Here is a 25,197-nt window from a genome sequence, read left to right on the forward strand (position 1 = left end):
TTGGACATAACATACTAGGAATTATGATGAATTATGATGAATTATGATGAATTATGATGAATTATGATGAATTATGATGAATTATAATCTGTTTTTGGACATAACATACTAGGAATTATGATGAATAATAATCTGTTTTTGGACATAACATACTAGGAATTATGATGAATTATGATGAATAATAATCTGTTTTTGGACATAACATACTAGGAATTATGATGAATTATGATGAATAATAATCTATTTTTGGACATAACATACTAGGAATTATGATGAATTATGATGAATAATAATCTGTTTTTGGACATAACATACTAGGAATTATGATGAATTATGATGAATAATGATCTGTTTTTGGACATAACATACTAGGAATTATGATGAATTATGATGAATAATGATCTGTTTTTGGACATAACATACTAGGAATTATGATGAATTATGATGAATAATAATCTGTTTTTGGACATAACATACTAGGAATTATGATGAATTATGATGAATAATGATCTGTTTTTGGACATAACATACTAGGAATTATGATGAATTATGATGAATAATAATCTGTTTTTGGACATAACATACTAGGAATTATGATGAATTATGATGAATAATGATCTGTTTTTGGACATAACATACTAGGAATTATGATGAATTATGATGAATAATGATCTGTTTTTGGACATAACATACTAGGAATTATGATGAATTATGATGAATAATAATCTGTTTTTGGACATAACATACTAGGAATTATGATGAATAATAATCTGTTTTTGGACATAACATACTAGGAATTATGATGAATAATAATCTGTTTTTGGACATAACATACTAGGAATTATGATGAATTATGATGAATAATAATCTGTTTTTGGACATAACATACTAGGAATTATGATGAATAATAATCTGTTTTTGGACATAACATACTAGGAATTATGATGAATAATAATCTGTTTTTGGACATAACATACTAGGAATTATGATGAATAATAATCTGTTTTTGGACATAACATACTAGGAATTATGATGAATTATGATGAATAATAATCTGTTTTTGGACATAACATACTAGGAATTATGATGAATTATGATGAATTATGATGAATTATGATGAATTATGATGAATAATAATCTGTTTTTGGACATAACATACTAGGAATTATGATGAATTATGATCTGTTTTTGGACATAACATACTAGGAATTATGATGAATAATAATCTGTTTTTGGACATAACATACTAGGAATTATGATGAATTATGATGAATAATAATCTGTTTTTGGACATAACATACTAGGAATTATGATGAATTATGATGAATAATGATCTGTTTTTGGACATAACATACTAGGAATTATGATGAATTATGATGAATAATAATCTGTTTTTGGACATAACATACTAGGAATTATGATGAATAATGATCTGTTTTTGGACATAACATACTAGGAATTATGATGAATAATAATCTGTTTTTGGACATAACATACTAGGAATTATGATGAATAATAATCTGTTTTTGGACATAACATACTAGGAATTATGATGAATTATGATGAATAATAATCTGTTTTTGGACATAACATACTAGGAATTATGATGAATAATAATCTGTTTTTGGACATAACATACTAGGAATTATGATGAATTATGATGAATTATGATGAATTATGATGAATTATGATGAATAATAATCTGTTTTTGGACATAACATACTAGGAATTATGATGAATTATGATGAATTATGATGAATTATGATGAATTATGATGAATAATAATCTGTTTTTGGACATAACATACTAGGAATTATGATGAATTATGATGAATTATGATGAATTATGATGAATTATGATGAATAATAATCTGTTTTTGGACATAACATACTAGGAATTATGATGAATAATAATCTGTTTTTGGACATAACATACTAGGAATTATGATGAATAATAATCTGTTTTTGGACATAACATACTAGGAATTATGATGAATAATAATCTGTTTTTGGACATAACATACTAGGAATTATGATGAATAATAATCTGTTTTTGGACATAACATACTAGGAATTATGATGAATTATGATGAATAATAATCTGTTTTTGGACATAACATACTAGGAATAATGATGAATTATGATGAATAATAATCTGTTTTTGGACATAACATACTAGGAATTATGATGAATTATGATGAATAATGATCTGTTTTTGGACATAACATACTAGGAATTATGATGAATAATAATCTGTTTTTGGACATAACATACTAGGAATTATGATGAATTATGATGAATTATGATGAATTATGATGAATTATGATGAATAATAATCTGTTTTTGGACATAACATACTAGGAATTATGATGAATTATGATGAATTATGATGAATTATGATGAATTATGATGAATAATAATCTGTTTTTGGACATAACATACTAGGAATTATGATGAATTATGATGAATAATAATCTGTTTTTGGACATAACATACTAGGAATTATGATGAATTATGATGAATTATGATGAATTATGATGAATAATAATCTGTTTTTGGACATAACATACTAGGAATTATGATGAATTATGATGAATTATGATGAATTATGATGAATTATGATGAATAATAATCTGTTTTTGGACATAACATACTAGGAATTATGATGAATTATGATGAATTATGATGAATTATGATGAATTATGATGAATAATAATCTGTTTTTGGACATAACATACTAGGAATTATGATGAATTATGATGAATTATGATGAATTATGATGAATTATGATGAATTATGATGAATAATAATCTGTTTTTGGACATAACATACTAGGAATTATGATGAATAATAATCTGTTTTTGGACATAACATACTAGGAATTATGATGAATAATAATCTGTTTTTGGACATAACATACTAGGAATTATGATGAATTATGATGAATTATGATGAATTATGATGAATTATGATGAATAATAATCTGTTTTTGGACATAACATACTAGGAATTATGATGAATTATGATGAATAATAATCTGTTTTTGGACATAACATACTAGGAATTATGATGAATTATGATGAATTATGATTAATAATGATCTGTTTTTGGACATAACATACTAGGAATTATGATGAATTATGATGAATAATAATCTGTTTTTGGACATAACATACTAGGAATTATGATGAATTATGATGAATAATAATCTGTTTTTGGACATAACATACTAGGAATTATGATGAATTATGATGAATAATAATCTGTTTTTGGACATAACATACTAGGAATTATGATGAATTATGATGAATAATAATCTGTTTTTGGACATAACATACTATGAATTATGATGAATTATGATGAATTATGATGAATTATGATGAATTATGATGAATAATAATCTGTTTTTGGACATAACATACTAGGAATTATGATGAATTATGATGAATAATGATCTGTTTTTGGACATAACATACTAGGAATTATGATGAATTATGATGAATAATAATCTGTTTTTGGACATAACATACTAGGAATTATGATGAATTATGATGAATAATAATCTGTTTTTGGACATAACATACTATGAATTATGATGAATTATGATGAATTATGATGAATAATGATCTGTTTTTGGACATAACATACTAGGAATTATGATGAATTATGATGAATAATAATCTGTTTTTGGACATAACATACTAGGAATTATGATGAATAATAATCTGTTTTTGGACATAACATACTAGGAATTATGATGAATTATGATGAATAATAATCTGTTTTTGGACATAACATACTAGGAATTATGATGAATTATGATGAATAATGATCTGTTTTTGGACATAACATACTAGGAATTATGATGAATTATGATGAATTATGATGAATTATGATGAATAATAATCTGTTTTTGGACATAACATACTAGGAATTATGATGAATTATGATGAATAATAATCTGTTTTTGGACATAACATACTAGGAATTATGATGAATAATGATGAATAATGATCTGTTTTTGGACATAACATACTAGGAATTATGATGAATTATGATGAATTATGATGAATTATGATGAATAATAATCTGTTTTTGGACATAACATACTAGGAATTATGATGAATTATGATGAATAATAATCTGTTTTTGGACATAACATACTAGGAATTATGATGAATAATGATGAATAATGATCTGTTTTTGGACATAACATACTAGGAATTATGATGAATTATGATGAATTATGATGAATTATGATGAATAATAATCTGTTTTTGGACATAACATACTAGGAATTATGATGAATTATGATGAATAATGATCTGTTTTTGGACATAACATACTAGGAATTATGATGAATTATGATGAATTATGATGAATAATGATGAATAATGATCTGTTTTTGGACATAACATACTAGGAATTATGATGAATTATGATCTGTTTTTGGACATAACATACTAGGAATTATGATGAATTATGATGAATAATAATCTGTTTTTGGACATAACATACTAGGAATTATGATGAATTATGATGAATTATGATGAATTATGATGAATAATAATCTGTTTTTGGACATAACATACTAGGAATTATGATGAATAATGATGAATAATGATCTGTTTTTGGACATAACATACTAGGAATTATGATGAATTATGATGAATAATGATCTGTTTTTGGACATAACATACTAGGAATTATGATGAATTATGATGAATAATAATCTGTTTTTGGACATAACATACTAGGAATTATGATGAATTATGATGAATAATGATCTGTTTTTGGACATAACATACTAGGAATTATGATGAATAATGATCTGTTTTTGGACATAACATACTAGGAATTATGATGAATTATGATGAATAATGATCTGTTTTTGGACATAACATACTAGGAATTATGATGAATTATGATGAATTATGATGAATAATAATCTGTTTTTGGACATAACATACTAGGAATTATGATGAATTATGATGAATTATGATGAATAATGATCTGTTTTTGGACATAACATACTAGGAATTATGATGAATTATGATGAATTATGATGAATAATAATCTGTTTTTGGACATAACATACTAGGAATTATGATGAATTATGATGAATTATGATGAATTATGATGAATAATGATCTGTTTTTGGACATAACATACTAGGAATTATGATGAATTATGATGAATTATGATGAATAATAATCTGTTTTTGGACATAACATACTAGGAATTATGATGAATTATGATGAATTATGATGAATTATGATGAATAATAATCTGTTTTTGGACATAACATACTAGGAATTATGATGAATTATGATGAATAATAATCTGTTTTTGGACATAACATACTAGGAATTATGATGAATTATGATGAATAATGATCTGTTTTTGGACATAACATACTAGGAATTATGATGAATTATGATGAATAATAATCTGTTTTTGGACATAACATACTAGGAATTATGATGAATTATGATGAATAATGATCTGTTTTTGGACATAACATACTAGGAATTATGATGAATTATGATGAATAATAATCTGTTTTTGGACATAACATACTAGGAATTATGATGAATTATGATGAATAATGATGAATAATGATCTGTTTTTGGACATAACATACTAGGAATTATGATGAATTATGATGAATTATGATGAATAATAATCTGTTTTTGGACATAACATACTAGGAATTATGATGAATTATGATGAATAATAATCTGTTTTTGGACATAACATACTAGGAATTATGATGAATAATAATCTGTTTTTGGACATAACATACTAGGAATTATGATGAATTATGATGAATAATAATCTGTTTTTGGACATAACATACTAGGAATTATGATGAATTATGATGAATAATGATCTGTTTTTGGACATAACATACTAGGAATTATGATGAATAATGATGAATAATGATCTGTTTTTGGACATAACATACTAGGAATTATGATGAATAATGATGAATAATGATCTGTTTTTGGACATAACATACTAGGAATTATGATGAATTATGATCTGTTTTTGGACATAACATACTAGGAATTATGATGAATTATGATGAATAATGATCTGTTTTTGGACATAACATACTAGGAATTATGATGAATTATGATCTGTTTTTGGACATAACATACTAGGAATTATGATGAATAATAATCTGTTTTTGGACATAACATACTAGGAATTATGATGAATTATGATGAATAATGATCTGTTTTTGGACATAACATACTAGGAATTATGATGAATTATGATGAATAATAATCTGTTTTTGGACATAACATACTAGGAATTATGATGAATTATGATGAATAATGATCTGTTTTTGGACATAACATACTAGGAATTATGATGAATTATGATGAATAATAATCTGTTTTTGGACATAACATACTAGGAATTATGATGAATTATGATGAATAATGATGAATAATGATCTGTTTTTGGACATAACATACTAGGAATTATGATGAATTATGATGAATTATGATGAATAATAATCTGTTTTTGGACATAACATACTAGGAATTATGATGAATTATGATGAATAATAATCTGTTTTTGGACATAACATACTAGGAATTATGATGAATAATAATCTGTTTTTGGACATAACATACTAGGAATTATGATGAATTATGATGAATAATAATCTGTTTTTGGACATAACATACTAGGAATTATGATGAATTATGATGAATAATGATCTGTTTTTGGACATAACATACTAGGAATTATGATGAATAATGATGAATAATGATCTGTTTTTGGACATAACATACTAGGAATTATGATGAATAATAATCTGTTTTTGGACATAACATACTAGGAATTATGATGAATTATGATGAATAATGATCTGTTTTTGGACATAACATACTAGGAATTATGATGAATTATGATGAATAATAATCTGTTTTTGGACATAACATACTAGGAATTATGATGAATTATGATGAATAATAATCTGTTTTTGGACATAACATACTAGGAATTATGATGAATTATGATCTGTTTTTGGACATAACATACTAGGAATTATGATGAATTATGATGAATTATGATGAATTATGATGAATAATAATCTGTTTTTGGACATAACATACTAGGAATTATGATGAATTATGATGAATTATGATGAATAATAATCTGTTTTTGGACATAACATACTAGGAATTATGATGAATTATGATGAATAATAATCTGTTTTTGGACATAACATACTAGGAATTATGATGAATAATAATCTGTTTTTGGACATAACATACTAGGAATTATGATGAATTATGATGAATAATGATCTGTTTTTGGACATAACATACTAGGAATTATGATGAATTATGATGAATAATGATCTGTTTTTGGACATAACATACTAGGAATTATGATGAATTATGATGAATAATAATCTGTTTTTGGACATAACATACTAGGAATTATGATGAATAATAATCTGTTTTTGGACATAACATACTAGGAATTATGATGAATTATGATGAATAATGATCTGTTTTTGGACATAACATACTAGGAATTATGATGAATTATGATGAATAATGATCTGTTTTTGGACATAACATACTAGGAATTATGATGAATTATGATGAATAATAATCTGTTTTTGGACATAACATACTAGGAATTATGATGAATTATGATGAATTATGATGAATTATGATGAATAATGATCTGTTTTTGGACATAACATACTAGGAATTATGATGAATTATGATGAATAATAATCTGTTTTTGGACATAACATACTAGGAATTATGATGAATAATGATCTGTTTTTGGACATAACATACTAGGAATTATGATGAATAATAATCTGTTTTTGGACATAACATACTAGGAATTATGATGAATTATGATGAATTATGATGAATTATGATGAATTATGATCTGTTTTTGGACATAACATACTAGGAATTATGATGAATTATGATGAATTATGATGAATTATGATGAATAATGATCTGTTTTTGGACATAACATACTAGGAATTATGATGAATTATGATGAATAATGATCTGTTTTTGGACATAACATACTAGGAATTATGATGAATTATGATGAATTATGATGAATTATGATCTGTTTTTGGACATAACATACTAGGAATTATGATGAATTATGATGAATAATGATCTGTTTTTGGACATAACATACTAGGAATTATGATGAATTATGATGAATAATAATCTGTTTTTGGACATAACATACTAGGAATTATGATGAATTATGATGAATAATGATCTGTTTTTGGACATAACATACTAGGAATTATGATGAATTATGATGAATAATAATCTGTTTTTGGACATAACATACTAGGAATTATGATGAATTATGATGAATAATAATCTGTTTTTGGACATAACATACTAGGAATTATGATGAATTATGATGAATAATGATGAATTATGATGAATTATGATGAATTATGATGAATTATGATGAATTATGATGAATAATGATGAATTATGATGAATAATAATCTGTTTTTGGACATAACATACTAGGAATTATGATGAATTATGATGAATAATGATGAATTATGATGAATAATGATGAATTATGATGAATTATGATGAATTATGATGAATAATAATCTGTTTTTGGACATAACATACTAGGAATTATGATGAATTATGATGAATTATGATGAATTATGATGAATAATGATCTGTTTTTGGACATAACATACTAGGAATTATGATGAATTATGATTAATAATGATCTGTTTTTGGACATAACATACTAGGAATTATGATGAATAATAATCTGTTTTTGGACATAACATACTAGGAATTATGATGAATTATGATGAATAATAATCTGTTTTTGGACATAACATACTAGGAATTATGATGAATTATGATGAATAATGATCTGTTTTTGGACATAACATACTAGGAATTATGATGAATTATGATGAATTATGATGAATAATAATCTGTTTTTGGACATAACATACTAGGAATTATGATGAATTATGATGAATAATAATCTGTTTTTGGACATAACATACTAGGAATTATGATGAATTATGATGAATAATGATCTGTTTTTGGACATAACATACTAGGAATTATGATGAATTATGATGAATAATAATCTGTTTTTGGACATAACATACTAGGAATTATGATGAATAATAATCTGTTTTTGGACATAACATACTAGGAATTATGATGAATTATGATGAATAATGATCTGTTTTTGGACATAACATACTAGGAATTATGATGAATTATGATGAATAATAATCTGTTTTTGGACATAACATACTAGGAATTATGATGAATAATGATCTGTTTTTGGACATAACATACTAGGAATTATGATGAATTATGATGAATAATAATCTGTTTTTGGACATAACATACTAGGAATTATGATGAATAATGATCTGTTTTTGGACATAACATACTAGGAATTATGATGAATAATGATCTGTTTTTGGACATAACATACTAGGAATTATGATGAATTATGATGAATTATGATGAATTATGATGAATTATGATGAATAATAATCTGTTTTTGGACATAACATACTAGGAATTATGATGAATTATGATGAATAATAATCTGTTTTTGGACATAACATACTAGGAATTATGATGAATTATGATGAATAATAATCTGTTTTTGGACATAACATACTAGGAATTATGATGAATTATGATGAATAATGATCTGTTTTTGGACATAACATACTAGGAATTATGATGAATTATGATGAATAATAATCTGTTTTTGGACATAACATACTAGGAATTATGATGAATTATGATGAATTATGATGAATAATAATCTGTTTTTGGACATAACATACTAGGAATTATGATGAATTATGATGAATAATGATCTGTTTTTGGACATAACATACTAGGAATTATGATGAATTATGATGAATAATAATCTGTTTTTGGACATAACATACTAGGAATTATGATGAATTATGATGAATAATGATCTGTTTTTGGACATAACATACTAGGAATTATGATGAATTATGATGAATAATAATCTGTTTTTGGACATAACATACTAGGAATTATGATGAATAATGATGAATAATAATCTGTTTTTGGACATAACATACTAGGAATTATGATGAATAATAATCTGTTTTTGGACATAACATACTAGGAATTATGATGAATTATGATGAATAATAATCTGTTTTTGGACATAACATACTAGGAATTATGATGAATAATAATCTGTTTTTGGACATAACATACTAGGAATTATGATGAATAATAATCTGTTTTTGGACATAACATACTAGGAATTATGATGAATTATGATGAATAATAATCTGTTTTTGGACATAACATACTAGGAATTATGATGAATTATGATGAATAATGATCTGTTTTTGGACATAACATACTAGGAATTATGATGAATTATGATGAATAATGATCTGTTTTTGGACATAACATACTAGGAATTATGATGAATTATGATGAATTATGATGAATTATGATGAATTATGATGAATTATGATGAATAATAATCTGTTTTTGGACATAACATACTAGGAATTAGGATGAATTATGATGAATAATAATCTGTTTTTGGACATAACATACTAGGAATTATGATGAATTATGATGAATTATGATGAATTATGATCTGTTTTTGGACATAACATACTAGGAATTATGATGAATTATGATGAATAATAATCTGTTTTTGGACATAACATACTAGGAATTATGATGAATTATGATGAATAATAATCTGTTTTTGGACATAACATACTAGGAATTATGATGAATAATAATCTGTTTTTGGACATAACATACTAGGAATTATGATGAATTATGATGAATAATAATCTGTTTTTGGACATAACATACTAGGAATTATGATGAATTATGATGAATAATGATCTGTTTTTGGACATAACATACTAGGAATTATGATGAATTATGATGAATTATGATGAATTATGATGAATTATGATGAATAATGATCTGTTTTTGGACATAACATACTAGGAATTATGATGAATTATGATGAATAATGATCTGTTTTTGGACATAACATACTAGGAATTATGATGAATTATGATGAATAATAATCTGTTTTTGGACATAACATACTAGGAATTATGATGAATTATGATGAATAATGATCTGTTTTTGGACATAACATACTAGGAATTATGATGAATTATGATGAATAATAATCTGTTTTTGGACATAACATACTAGGAATTATGATGAATTATGATGAATAATGATCTGTTTTTGGACATAACATACTAGGAATTATGATGAATTATGATGAATTATGATGAATTATGATGAATTATGATGAATAATGATCTGTTTTTGGACATAACATACTAGGAATTATGATGAATTATGATGAATAATAATCTGTTTTTGGACATAACATACTAGGAATTATGATGAATTATGATGAATAATGATCTGTTTTTGGACATAACATACTAGGAATTATGATGAATAATAATCTGTTTTTGGACATAACATACTAGGAATTATGATGAATTATGATGAATAATGATGAATAATGATCTGTTTTTGGACATAACATACTAGGAATTATGATGAATAATAATCTGTTTTTGGACATAACATACTAGGAATTATGATGAATTATGATGAATAATAATCTGTTTTTGGACATAACATACTAGGAATTATGATGAATTATGATGAATAATAATCTGTTTTTGGACATAACATACTAGGAATTATGATGAATTATGATGAATAATGATCTGTTTTTGGACATAACATACTAGGAATTATGATGAATTATGATGAATTATGATGAATAATGATCTGTTTTTGGACATAACATACTAGGAATTATGATGAATTATGATGAATAATGATCTGTTTTTGGACATAACATACTAGGAATTATGATGAATAATAATCTGTTTTTGGACATAACATACTAGGAATTATGATGAATTATGATGAATAATGATCTGTTTTTGGACATAACATACTAGGAATTATGATGAATTATGATGAATTATGATGAATTATGATGAATTATGATGAATAATAATCTGTTTTTGGACATAACATACTAGGAATTATGATGAATTATGATGAATAATGATCTGTTTTTGGACATAACATACTAGGAATTATGATGAATAATAATCTGTTTTTGGACATAACATACTAGGAATTATGATGAATTATGATGACTAATGATCTGTTTTTGGACATAACATACTAGGAATTATGATGAATAATAATCTGTTTTTGGACATAACATACTAGGAATTATGATGAATAATGATCTGTTTTTGGACATAACATACTAGGAATTATGATGAATAATAATCTGTTTTTGGACATAACATACTAGGAATTATGATGAATAATAATCTGTTTTTGGACATAACATACTAGGAATTATGATGAATTATGATGAATAATAATCTGTTTTTGGACATAACATACTAGGAATTATGATGAATTATGATGAATAATAATCTGTTTTTGGACATAACATACTAGGAATTATGATGAATTATGATGAATAATGATCTGTTTTTGGACATAACATACTAGGAATTATGATGAATAATAATCTGTTTTTGGACATAACATACTAGGAATTATGATGAATTATGATGAATTATGATGAATAATGATCTGTTTTTGGACATAACATACTAGGAATTATGATGAATTATGATCTGTTTTTGGACATAACATACTAGGAATTATGATGAATTATGATGAATAATAATCTGTTTTTGGACATAACATACTAGGAATTATGATGAATTATGATGAATAATGATCTGTTTTTGGACATAACATACTAGGAATTATGATGAATTATGATGAATAATAATCTGTTTTTGGACATAACATACTAGGAATTATGATGAATAATAATCTGTTTTTGGACATAACATACTAGGAATTATGATGAATTATGATGAATTATGATGAATAATAATCTGTTTTTGGACATAACATACTAGGAATTATGATGAATTATGATGAATAATGATCTGTTTTTGGACATAACATACTAGGAATTATGATGAATTATGATGAATAATGATCTGTTTTTGGACATAAAATGCTAGGAATTATGATGAATTATGATGAATAATAATCTGTTTTTGGACATAACATACTAGGAATTATGATGAATAATAATCTGTTTTTGGACATACCATACTAGGAATTATGATGAATAATAATCTGTTTTTGGACATACCATACTAGGAATTATGATGAATAATAATCTGTTTTTGGACATAACATACTAGGAATTATGATGAATAATAATCTGTTTTTGGACATACCATACTAGGAATTATGATGAATTATGATGAATAATGATCTGTTTTTGGACATAACATTCTAGGAATTATGATGAATTATGATGAATAATAATCTGTTTTTGGACATAACATACTAGGAATTATGATGAATAATGATCTGTTTTTGGACATAACATACTAGGAATTATGATGAATTATGATGAATAATGATCTGTTTTTGGACATAACATACTAGGAATTATGATGAATTATGATGAATTATGATCTGTTTTTGGACATAACATACTAGGAATTATGATGAATAATAATCTGTTTTTGGACATAACATACTAGGAATTATGATGAATTATGATGAATAATGATCTGTTTTTGGACATAACATACTAGGAATTATGATGAATTATGATGAATTATGATGAATTATGATGAATAATGATCTGTTTTTGGACATAAAAGATGAATAAATAATAATAATAATGAATAAAATAATTCACCTCAAAGTCATTTTAATTTAGTAAATCTGTTCCCAAGTAATTCCACTCCTAAACAGAGAGATGTGATTCTGTATCGATGTAATCAACATTTGAAATGATTCTGTTTTTATTAAATATAAAATCTGTTTGGGATTTTTACGTCAATTTGTAATCTACAAATGAATTGGTCTTATGTTCTGGCCCTCCGACCGTCCACACAAGAAAATAAAAAAATATTGTAGCTGAATCTAGTTGATGATCCTTGATGTAAGATTTCATGAGATTCAGGTGTGTGTGTGTGTGTGTGTGTGTGTGTGTGTGTGTGTGTGTGTGTGTGTCGCTAACCCTCCTCTCTCTCCGTTTACAGTGTGGAACCGTCTGAATACCTATGAGTACATCGTCAGACAGAGGCATCGCCAGGAGCCCAGAGACATCAGTAAAGGAGTACAGGGGACCCAAGCAGCGCCTCCTAAATCCAACCTCATCAAGGTACGCTGGTCCAGGGAAATAGGAGGGGCCATTTATATGCACTAAACAATGTCTCTTTCCTTCCATCCTACCTTTCAGCTGACTTGTAGTCCTCAGTCTCTAGATACCAAGGTACATAATGACTACCTCAGTCTCTAGATACCAAGGTACATAATGACTACCTCAGTCTCTAGATACCAAGGTACATAATGACTCCCTCAGTCTCTAGATACCAAGGTACATAATGACTACCTCAGTCTCTAGATACCAAGGTACATAATGACTCCCTCAGTCTCTAGATACCAAGGTACATAATGACTACCTCAGTCTCTAGATACCAAGGTACATAATGACTCCCTCAGTCTCTAGATACCAAGGTACATAATGACTACCTCAGCCTCTAGATACCAAGGTACATAATGACTACCTCAGTCTCTAGATACCAAGGTACATAATGACTACCTCAGTCTCTAGATACCAAGGTACATAATGACTACCTCAGTCTCTAGATACCAAGGTACATAATGACTCCCTCAGTCTCTAGATACCAAGGTACATAATGACTACCTCAGTCTCTAGATACCAAGGTACATAATGACTCCCTCAGTCTCTAGATACCAAGGTACATAATGACTACCTCAGTCTCTAGATACCAAGGTACATAATGACTACCTCAGTCTCTAGATACCAAGGTACATAATGACTACCTCAGTCTCTCGATACCAAGGTACATAATGACTACCTCAGTCTCTAGATACCAAGGTACATAATGACTACCTCAGTCTCTAGATACCAAGGTACATAATGACTACCTCAGTCTCTAGATACCAAGGTACATAATGCCTACCTCAGTCTCTAGATACCAAGGTACATAATGACTACCTCAGTCTCTAGATACCAAGGTACATAATGACTACCTCAGTCTCTAGATACCAAGCTACATAATGACTACCTCAGTCTCTAGATACCAAGGTACATAATGACTAACTCAGTCTCTAGATACCAAGGTACATAATGACTACCTCAGTCTCTAGATACCAAGGTACATAATGACTACCTCAGTCTCTAGATACCAAGGTACATAATGACTACCTCAGTCGCTGGATACCAAGGTACATAATGACTACATCAGTCTTTGGATAACAAGGTACATAATGACTACCTTTCAGTTGACTTGTGGTCCTCAGTCTCTAGATACCAAGGTACATAATGACTACCTCAGTCTCTAGATACCAAGGTACATAATGACTACCTCAGTCTCTGGATACCAAGGTACATAATGACTACCTCAGTCTCTGGATACCAAGGTACATAATGACTACCTCAGTCTCTGGATACCAAGGTACATAATGACTACATCAGTCTCTGGATACAAAGGTACATAATGACTACCTCAGTCTCTGGATACCAAGGTACATAATGACTACCTTTCAGTTTGCTTGTGGTTCTCAATCTCTAGATACCAAGGTACATAATGACTACCTCAGTCTCTGGATACCAAGGTACATAATGACTCCCTCAGTCTCTAGATACCAAGGTACATAATGACTACCGCAGGCTCTGGATACAAAGGTACATCATGACTACCTCAGTCTCTAGATACCAAGGTACATAATGACTACCTCAGTCTCTAGATACCAAGGTACATAATGACTACCTCAGTCTCTAGATACCAAGGTACATAATGACTACATTTCAGTTGACTTGTAGTCCTCAGTCTCTGGATACCAAGGTACATAATGACTACCTCAGTCTCTGGATACCAAGGTACATGATGACTACCTCAGTCTCTAGATACCAAGGTACATAATGACTACCTTTCAGTTGACTTGTAGTCCTCAGTCTCTGGATACCAAGGTACATAATTACTACCTCAGTCTCTGGATACCAAGGTACATAATGACTACCTCCGTCTCTGGATACCAAGGTACATAATGACTACCTCAGTCTCTAGATACCAAGGTACATAATGACTACCTCAGTCTCTAGATACCAAGGTACATAATGACTACCTCAGTCTCTAGATACCAAGGTACATAATGACTACCTCAGTCTCTAGATACCAAGGTACATAATGACTACCTCAGTCACTAGATACCAAGGTACATAATGACTACCTCAGTCTCTAGATACCAAGGTACATAATGACTACCTCAGTCTCTAGATACCAAGGTACATAATGACTACCTCAGTCCCTAGATACCAAGGTACATAATGACTACCTCAGTCTCTAGATACCAAGGTACATAATGACTACCTCAGTCTCTCGATACCAAGGTACATGATGACTACCCCAGTCTCTAGATATCAAGGTACATAATGACTACCTCAGTCTCTAGATACCAAGGTACATAATGACTACCCCAGTCTCTAGATACCAAGGTACATAATGACTACCCCAGTCTCTAGATACCAAGGTACATAATGACTACCTCAGTCTCTAGATACCAAGGTACATAATGACTACCTCAGTCTCTAGATACCAAGGTACATAATGACTACCTCAGTCTCTGGATACAAAAATTTATAAATTCTACCTCAGACCAGACTCACTAACTGTCTGTTCTACCTCAGACCAGACTCACTAACTGTCCGTTCTGTCTCAGACCAGACTCACTAACTGTCTGTTCTACCTCAGACCAGACTCACTAACTGTCTGTTCTGTCTCAGACCAGACCCACTGTCTGTTCTACCTCAGACCAGACTCACTAACTGTCTGTTCTGTCTCAGACCAGACTCACTAACTGTCTGTTCTACCTCAGACCAGACTCACTAACTGTCTGTTCTACCTCAGACCAGACTCACTCACTGTCTGTTCTACCTCAGACCAGACTCACTAACTGTCTGTTCTACCTCAGACCAGACTCACTAACTGTCTGTTCTACCTCAGACCAGACTCACTAACTGTCTGTTCTACCTCAGACCAGACTCACTAACTGTCTGTTCTACCTCAGACCAGACTCACTAACTGTCTGTTCTTGCTCAGACCAGACTCACTAACTGTCTGTTCTGTCTCAGACCAGACTCACTAACTGTCTGTTCTACCTCAGACCAGACTCACTAACTGTCTGTTCTACCTCAGACCAGACTCACTAACTGTCTGTTCTGTCTCAGACCAGACTCACTAACTGTCTGTTCTACCTCAAACCAGACTCACTGTCTGTTCTACCTCAGACCAGACTCACTAACTGTCTGTTCTTGCTCAGACCAGACTCACTAACTGTCTGTTCTGTCTCAGACCAGACTCACTAACTGTCTGTTCTACCTCAGACCAGACTCACTAACTGTCTGTTCTGTCTCAGACCAGACTCACTAACTGTCTGTTCTACCTCAGACCAGACTCACTGTCTGTTCTACCTCAGACCAGACTCACTAACTGTCCGTTCTGTCTCAGACCAGACTCACTAACTGTCTGTTCTGTCTCAGACCAGACTCACTGTCTGTTCTACCTCAGACCAGACTCACTAACTGTCCGTTCTGTCTCAGACCAGACTCACTAACTGTCCGTTCTGTCTCAGACCAGACTCACTAACTGTCTGTTCTGTCTCAGACCAGACTCACTAACTGTCTGTTCTACCTCAGACCAGACTCACTAACTGTCTGTTCTACCTCAGACCAGACTCACTAACTGTCCGTTCTGTCTCAGACCAGACTCACTAACTGTCCGTTCTGTCTCAGACCAGACTCACTAACTGTCCGTTCTGTCTCAGACCAGACTCACTAACTGTCTGTTCTGTCTCAGACCAGACTCACTAACTGTCTGTTCTGTCTCAGACCAGACTCACTAACTGTCTGTTCTGTCTCAGACCAGACTCACTAACTGTCTGTTCTTGCTCAGACCAGACTCACTAACTGTCTGTTCTGTCTCAGACCAGACTCACTAACTGTCTGTTCTACCTCAGACCAGACTCACTAACTGTCTGTTCTACCTCAGACCAGACTCACTAACTGTCTGTTCTGTCTCAGACCAGACTCACTAACTGTCTGTTCTACCTCAAACCAGACTCACTGTCTGTTCTACCTCAGACCAGACTCACTAACTGTCTGTTCTTGCTCAGACCAGACTCACTAACTGTCTGTTCTGTCTCAGACCAGACTCACTAACTGTCTGTTCTACCTCAGACCAGACTCACTAACTGTCTGTTCTGTCTCAGACCAGACTCACTAACTGTCTGTTCTACCTCAGACCAGACTCACTGTCTGTTCTACCTCAGACCAGACTCACTAACTGTCCGTTCTGTCTCAGACCAGACTCACTAACTGTCTGTTCTGTCTCAGACCAGACTCACTGTCTGTTCTACCTCAGACCAGACTCACTAACTGTCCGTTCTGTCTCAGACCAGACTCACTAACTGTCCGTTCTGTCTCAGACCAGACTCACTAACTGTCTGTTCTGTCTCAGACCAGACTCACTAACTGTCTGTTCTACCTCAGACCAGACTCACTAACTGTCTGTTCTACCTCAGACCAGACTCACTAACTGTCCGTTCTGTCTCAGACCAGACTCACTAACTGTCCGTTCTGTCTCAGACCAGACTCACTAACTGTCCGTTCTGTCTCAGACCAGACTCACTAACTGTCTGTTCTGTCTCAGACCAGACTCACTAACTGTCTGTTCTGTCTCAGACCAGACTCACTAACTGTCTGTTCTGTCTCAGACCAGACTCACTAACTGTCCGTTCTGTCTCAGACCAGACTCACTAACTGTCTGTTCTGTCTCAGACCAGACTCACTAACTGTCTGTTCTGTCTCAGACCAGACTCACTAACTGTCTGTTCTACCTCAGACCAGACTCACTAAGTGTCTGTTCTACCTCAGACCAGACTCACTAACTGTCTGTTCTACCTCAGACCAGACTCACTAACTGTCTGTTCTACCTCAGACCAGACTCACTAACTGTCTGTTCTACCTCAGACCAGACTCACTAACTGTCTGTTCTACCTCAGACCAGACTCACTAACTGTCTGTTCTACCTCAGACCAGACTCACTAACTGTCTGTTCTGTCTCAGACCAGACTCACTAACTGTCTGTTCTACCTCAGACCAGACTCACTAAGTGTCTGTTCTACCTCAGACCAGACTCACTAACTGTCTGTTCTACCTCAGACCAGACTCACTAACTGTCTGTTCTACCTCAGACCAGACTCACTAACTGTCTGTTCTACCTCAGACCAGACTCACTAACTGTCTGTTCTACCTCAGACCAGACTCACCAAAAGAGAAAACGATGATGTTGCTTTATTAGCTATTTATCTCTGTGGTGTCAGTGTCCACACACACACACACACACACACACACACACACACACACACACACACACACACACACACACACACACACACACACACACACACCCCTCCACTCGGGAGCTGAAACTGATACCCCACCAGAGGGGCTTGTGGGAAACGGAACCCGTTCAGGTACTAATCGGCCAATGGCACCTCTCAGATTCAATCTTTAATGGAATTCACAGATTTCTGTCCTGCTTCTTTGTTTTGGATTCCACCTGTTTCCTTCGAACACAAACACTTCAGAGCACACCCTCTCTGTCTCACACGTTCTCTCTTTCTGTATCTCTCTCTGTCTCGCTCTCTCTGTCTGTCTCTCACTCTCTCTGTCTCTCTCTCTGTGTGTCTCCCTCTCTCTGTCTCTGGCTCTCTGTCTCTGGCTCTCTCTCTGTCTGTCTCTCGTTCTCTCTCGCTCTCTGTCTCTCTCTGTCTCTCGCTCTCTCGCTCTCTCGTTCTCTCTCGCTCTCTGTCTCTCTGTTTCTCTCTCTCACTCTCTCTCTCTCTCTCGCTCTCTGTCTCTGTCTCTCTCTGTCTCTCTGTTTCTCTCTCTCACTCTCTCTCTCACTCTCTCTCTCTCTCGCTCTCTGTCTCTCTCTCTCTGTCTCTCTCTGTCTCTCTGTTTCTCTCTCTCACTCTCTCTCTCTCTCGCTCTCTGTCTCTCTCTCTCTGTCTCTCTCTGTCTCTCTGTTTCTCACTCTCTCTCTCTCTCGCTCTCTGTCTCTCTCTCTCTGTCTCTCTCTCGCTCTCTGTCTCTCTCTCTCTGTCTCTCTCTCGCTCTCTGTCTCTCTCTCTCTGTCTCTCTCTGTCTCTCTGTTTCTCTCTCTCACTCTCTCTCTCTCTCTCGCTCTCTGTCTCTCTCTCTCTGTCTCTCTCTGTCTCTCTGTTTCTCTCTCTCACTCTCTCTCTCTCTCGCTCTCTGTCTCTGTCTCTCTCTGTCTCTCTGTTTCTCTCTCTCACTCTCTCTCTCTCTCGCTCTCTGTCTCTCTGTCTCTCTCTCTCTCTCACTCTCTCTCTCTCTCGCTCTCTGTCTCTGTCTCTCTCTGTCTCTCTGTTTCTCTCTCACTCTCTCTCTCTCTCGCTCTCTGTCTCTCTCTCTGTCTCTCTGTTTCTCTCTCTCACTCTCTCTCTCTCTCGCTCTCTGTCTCTCTGTCTCTCTCTCTCTCTCTCTCTCTCTCTCTCTCGCTCTCTGTCTCTGTCTCTCTCTGTCTCTCTGTTTCTCTCTCACTCTCTCACTCTCTCGCTCTCTGTCTCTCTCTCTCTCTGTCTCTCTGTTTCTCTCTCACTCTCTCACTCTCTCTCTCTCTCTCTCTTTGTTACTTTTATTTTGTATTTTTTACTTAACACTTATTTTAAAAATGTCTTGACCTACAAGCCCTGAACCAACAATGCTTTAAGTAAGCATTTCACTGTAAGGTCTACTACACCTGTTCTATTCGGCGCATGTGACAAATACAATACGATTTGATCTCTCTCTCTCTCTGTCTCTCTGTCTCTCTCTCTCTCTCTCTCTCTGTCTCTCGTTCTCTCTCTCTCTCTCTCTCTCTGTCTCTCGTTCTCTCTCTCTCTCTGTCTCTCTGTCTCTCTGTCTCTCTGTCTCTCTCTCTCTCTCTCTCTCTCTCTCTCTCTCTCTCTCTCTCTCTCTCTCTCTCTCTCTCTCTCTCAGATATTTTCACACGCGCTCTCTCTCTCTCTCTCTCTCTCTCTCAGATATGTTCACACGCTCTCTCTCTCTCTCTCTCTCTCGCTCTCTGTCTCTCTCTCTCTGTCTCTCTCTCGCTCTCTGTCTCTCTCTCTCTGTCTCTCTCTGTCTCTCTGTTTCTCTCTCTCACTCTCTCTCTCTCTCGCTCTCTGTCTCTCTCTCTCTGTCTCTCTCTGTCTCTCTGTTTCTCTCTCTCACTCTCTCTCTCTCTCGCTCTCTGTCTCTGTCTCTCTCTGTCTCTCTGTTTCTCTCTCTCACTCTCTCTCTCTCTCGCTCTCTCTCTCTCTCTCTCTCTCTCTCTCTCTCTCTCTCTCTCTCTCTCTCTCTCTCTCTCAGATATGTTCACACACTCCCCCTCTCTCTCAAACACCCAGGCGCTGCATTCATGTGGTAATGTCATCATCTCCTGTCGCCCAGTGCCCTTGGTGTGTTTAGTAAACATGCTGCGTATCATAGTGACATCAGTTACTAATGATCACGTCCATTCAAGCATAGGGTAGTCCCCAATGGCACCCTTATTCCCTTATATAGTGCACTACTCATAGGGCTCTAGGTCAGAACTAGTGCACTACTCCATAGGGCTCTAGGTCAGAACTAGTGCACTACTCATAGGGCTCTAGGTCAGAACTAGTGCACTACTCATAGGGCTCTAGGTCAGAACTAGTGCACTACTCATAGGGCTCTAGGTCAGAACTAGTGCACTACTCATAGGGCTCTAGGTCAGAACTAGTGCACTACTCATAGGGCTCTAGGTCAGAACTAGTGCACTACTCATAGGGCTCTAGGTCAGAACTAGTGCACTACTCCATAGGGCTCTAGGTCAGAACTAGTGCACTACTCATAGGGCTCTAGGTCAGAACTAGTGCACTACTCATAGGGCTCTAGGTCAGAACTAGTGCACTACGTAGGGAATAGGGTGCCATTGGGGATGAACATAATGCCTCTGAACTCTCTGACTCCTCGTGGGCAGAACAGATTAGGTGACTACTATTAAAGGGGACACGGTATCTATCGTTCTTAGAGAGAGAGAGAGAGAGAGAGCATGCAACACACTCACGTTACAGCCAACGCTCGCCCTCAGCCCATGTGACACGCCAGGGAACTGATCGTCACACACACGCCCGGGAGGTCGCCCAGCCACGGCCACAGACCTTACAGCTTGTGCACGGTAACCCATGGCGACCTGAGTGTTTTATTGTGGGTGTGATAACGTGGGTGATTTAAAGCGCTCCTCTGGAGGGCTCCCTCTACTGGAGAGAGAAGAAAACACCACTAGGACAGTGGTACATACCGTCTCCCTCGGCTGACTGCACTACTAGGATAGTGGTACATACTGACCTCCCTCGGCCGACTACACTACTAGGATAGTGGTACATACTGACCTCCCTCGTCTGACTACACCACTAGGACAGTGGTACATACTGACCTCCCTCGGCTGACTACACTACTAGGATAGTGGTACATACTGACCTCCCTCGTCTGACTACACTACTAGGATAGTGGTACATACTGACCTCCCTCGGCCTCCCGGCTGACTACACCACTAGGACAGTAGTACATGCTGACCTCCCTCGGCTGACTACACCACTAGGATAGTGGTACACACTGGCCTCCCTCGGCTGACTACACCACTAGGACAGTAGAACATACTGACCTCCCTCGGCTGACTACACCACTAGGATAGTGGTACACACTGGCCTCCCTCGGCTGACTACACCACTAGGACAGTAGAACATACTGACCTCCCTCGGCTGACTACACCACTAGGATAGTGGTACATACTGGCCTCCCTCGGCTGACTACACCACTAGGATAGTGGTACATACCGTCTCCCTCGGCTGACTACACTACTAGGATAGTGGTACATACTGACCTCCCTCGGCTGACTACACTACTAGGATAGTGGTACATACTGACCTCCCTCGTCTGACTACACCACTAGGACAGTGGTACATACTGACCTCCCTCGGCTGACTACACTACTAGGATAGTGGTACATACTGACCTCCCTCGGCTGACTACACTACTAGGATAGTGGTACATACTGACCTCCCTCGGCCTCCCGGCTGACTACACCACTAGGAAGGTAGTACATGCTGACCTCCCTCGGCTGACTACACCACTAGGATAGTGGTACACACTGGCCTCCCTCGGCTGACTACACCACTAGGACAGTAGAACATACTGACCTCCCTCGGCTGACTACACCACTAGGATAGTGGTACACACTGGCCTACCTCGGCTGACTACACCACTAGGACAGTAGAACATACTGACCCCCCTCGGCTGACTACACCACTAGGACAGTGGTACATACTGACCTCCCTCGGCTGACTACACCACTAGGATAGTGGTACATACTGGCCTCCCTCGGCTGACTACACCACTAGGATAGTGATACATACTGACCTCCCTCGGCTGACTACACCACTAGGACAGTAGTACATACTGACCTCCCTCGGCCTCCCGGCTGACTACACCACTAGGATAGTGGTACATACTGGCCTGCCTCGGCTGACTACACCACTAGGATAGTAGTACATACTGACCTCCCTCGTCTGACTACACTACTAGGACACTGGTACATACTGACCTCCCTCATCTGACTACACTACTAGGATAGTGGTACATACTGACCTCCCTCGTCTGACTACACCACTAGGACAGTGGTACATACTGACCTCCCTCGGCTGACTACACTACTAGGATAGTGGTCCATACTGACCTCCCTCGGCTGACTACACTACTAGGATAGTGGTACATACTGACCTCCCTCGGCCTCCCGGCTGACTACACCACTAGGACAGTAGTACATGCTGACCTCCCTCGGCTGACTACACCACTAGGATAGTGGTACACACTGGCCTCCCTCGGCTGACTACACCACTAGGACAGTAGAACATACTGACCTCCCTCGGCTGACTACACCACTAGGATAGTGGTACACACTGGCCTCCCTCGGCTGACTACACCACTAGGACAGTATAACATACTGACCTCCCTCGGCTGACTACACCACTAGGATAGTTGTACATACTGGCCTCCCTCGGCTGACTACACCACTAGGATAGTGGTACATACCGTCTCCCTCGGCTGACTACACTACTAGGATAGTGGTACATACTGACCTCCCTCGGCTGACTACACTACTAGGATAGTGGTACATACTGACCTCCCTCGTCTGACTACACCACTAGGACAGTGGTACATACTGACCTCCCTCGGCTGACTACACTACTAGGATAGTGGTACATACTGACCTCCCTCGGCTGACTACACTACTAGGATAGTGGTACATACTGACCTCCCTCGGCCTCCCGGCTGACTACACCACTAGGAAGGTAGTACATGCTGACCTCCCTCGGCTGACTACACCACTAGGATAGTGGTACACACTGGCCTCCCTCGGCTGACTACACCACTAGGACAGTAGAACATACTGACCCCCCTCGGCTGACTACACCACTAGGACAGTGGTACATACTGACCTCCCTCGGCTGACTACACCACTAGGATAGTGGTACATACTGGCCTCCCTCGGCTGACTACACCACTAGGATAGTGGTACATACTGCCCTCCCTCGGCTGACTACACCACTAGGACAGTGGTACATACTGACCTCCCTCGGCTGACTACACCACTAGGACAGTGGTACATACTGACCTCCCTCGGCTGACTACACCACTAGGACAGTGGTACATACTGACCTCCCTCGGCTGACTACACCACTAGGATAGTGGTACATACTGGCCTCCCTCGGCTGACTACACCACTAGGATAGTAGTACATACTGACCTCCCTCGGCCTCCCGGCTGACTACACCACTAGCAAGGTAGTACATGCTGACCTCCCTCGGCTGACTACACCACTAGGATAGTGGTACACACTGGCCTCCCTCGGCTGACTACACCACTAGGACAG

At 35.0% G+C, this 25,197-nt stretch overlaps 1 protein-coding gene across 4 annotated transcripts in view; it reads left to right on the forward strand.

Annotated features, from left to right (window-relative positions):
• The window catches only part of LOC118944438 (palmitoyltransferase ZDHHC1-like), an 89,952-nt gene that overhangs the window by 47,608 nt on the left and 17,147 nt on the right, over window positions 1-25,197 (forward strand). For all 4 annotated transcript variants that reach the window (XM_036963703.1, XM_036963705.1, XM_036963706.1 and 1 more), the window contains exon 7: window positions 14,188-14,309. In XM_036963703.1, coding sequence (XP_036819598.1) covers window positions 14,188-14,309 — 122 coding nt within the window. The remainder of the gene's footprint in view (window positions 1-14,187; window positions 14,310-25,197) is intronic.

This window comes from Oncorhynchus mykiss, chromosome 26, assembly GCF_013265735.2.
Source record: "Oncorhynchus mykiss isolate Arlee chromosome 26, USDA_OmykA_1.1, whole genome shotgun sequence".
Taxonomy (NCBI): domain Eukaryota; kingdom Metazoa; phylum Chordata; class Actinopteri; order Salmoniformes; family Salmonidae; genus Oncorhynchus; species Oncorhynchus mykiss.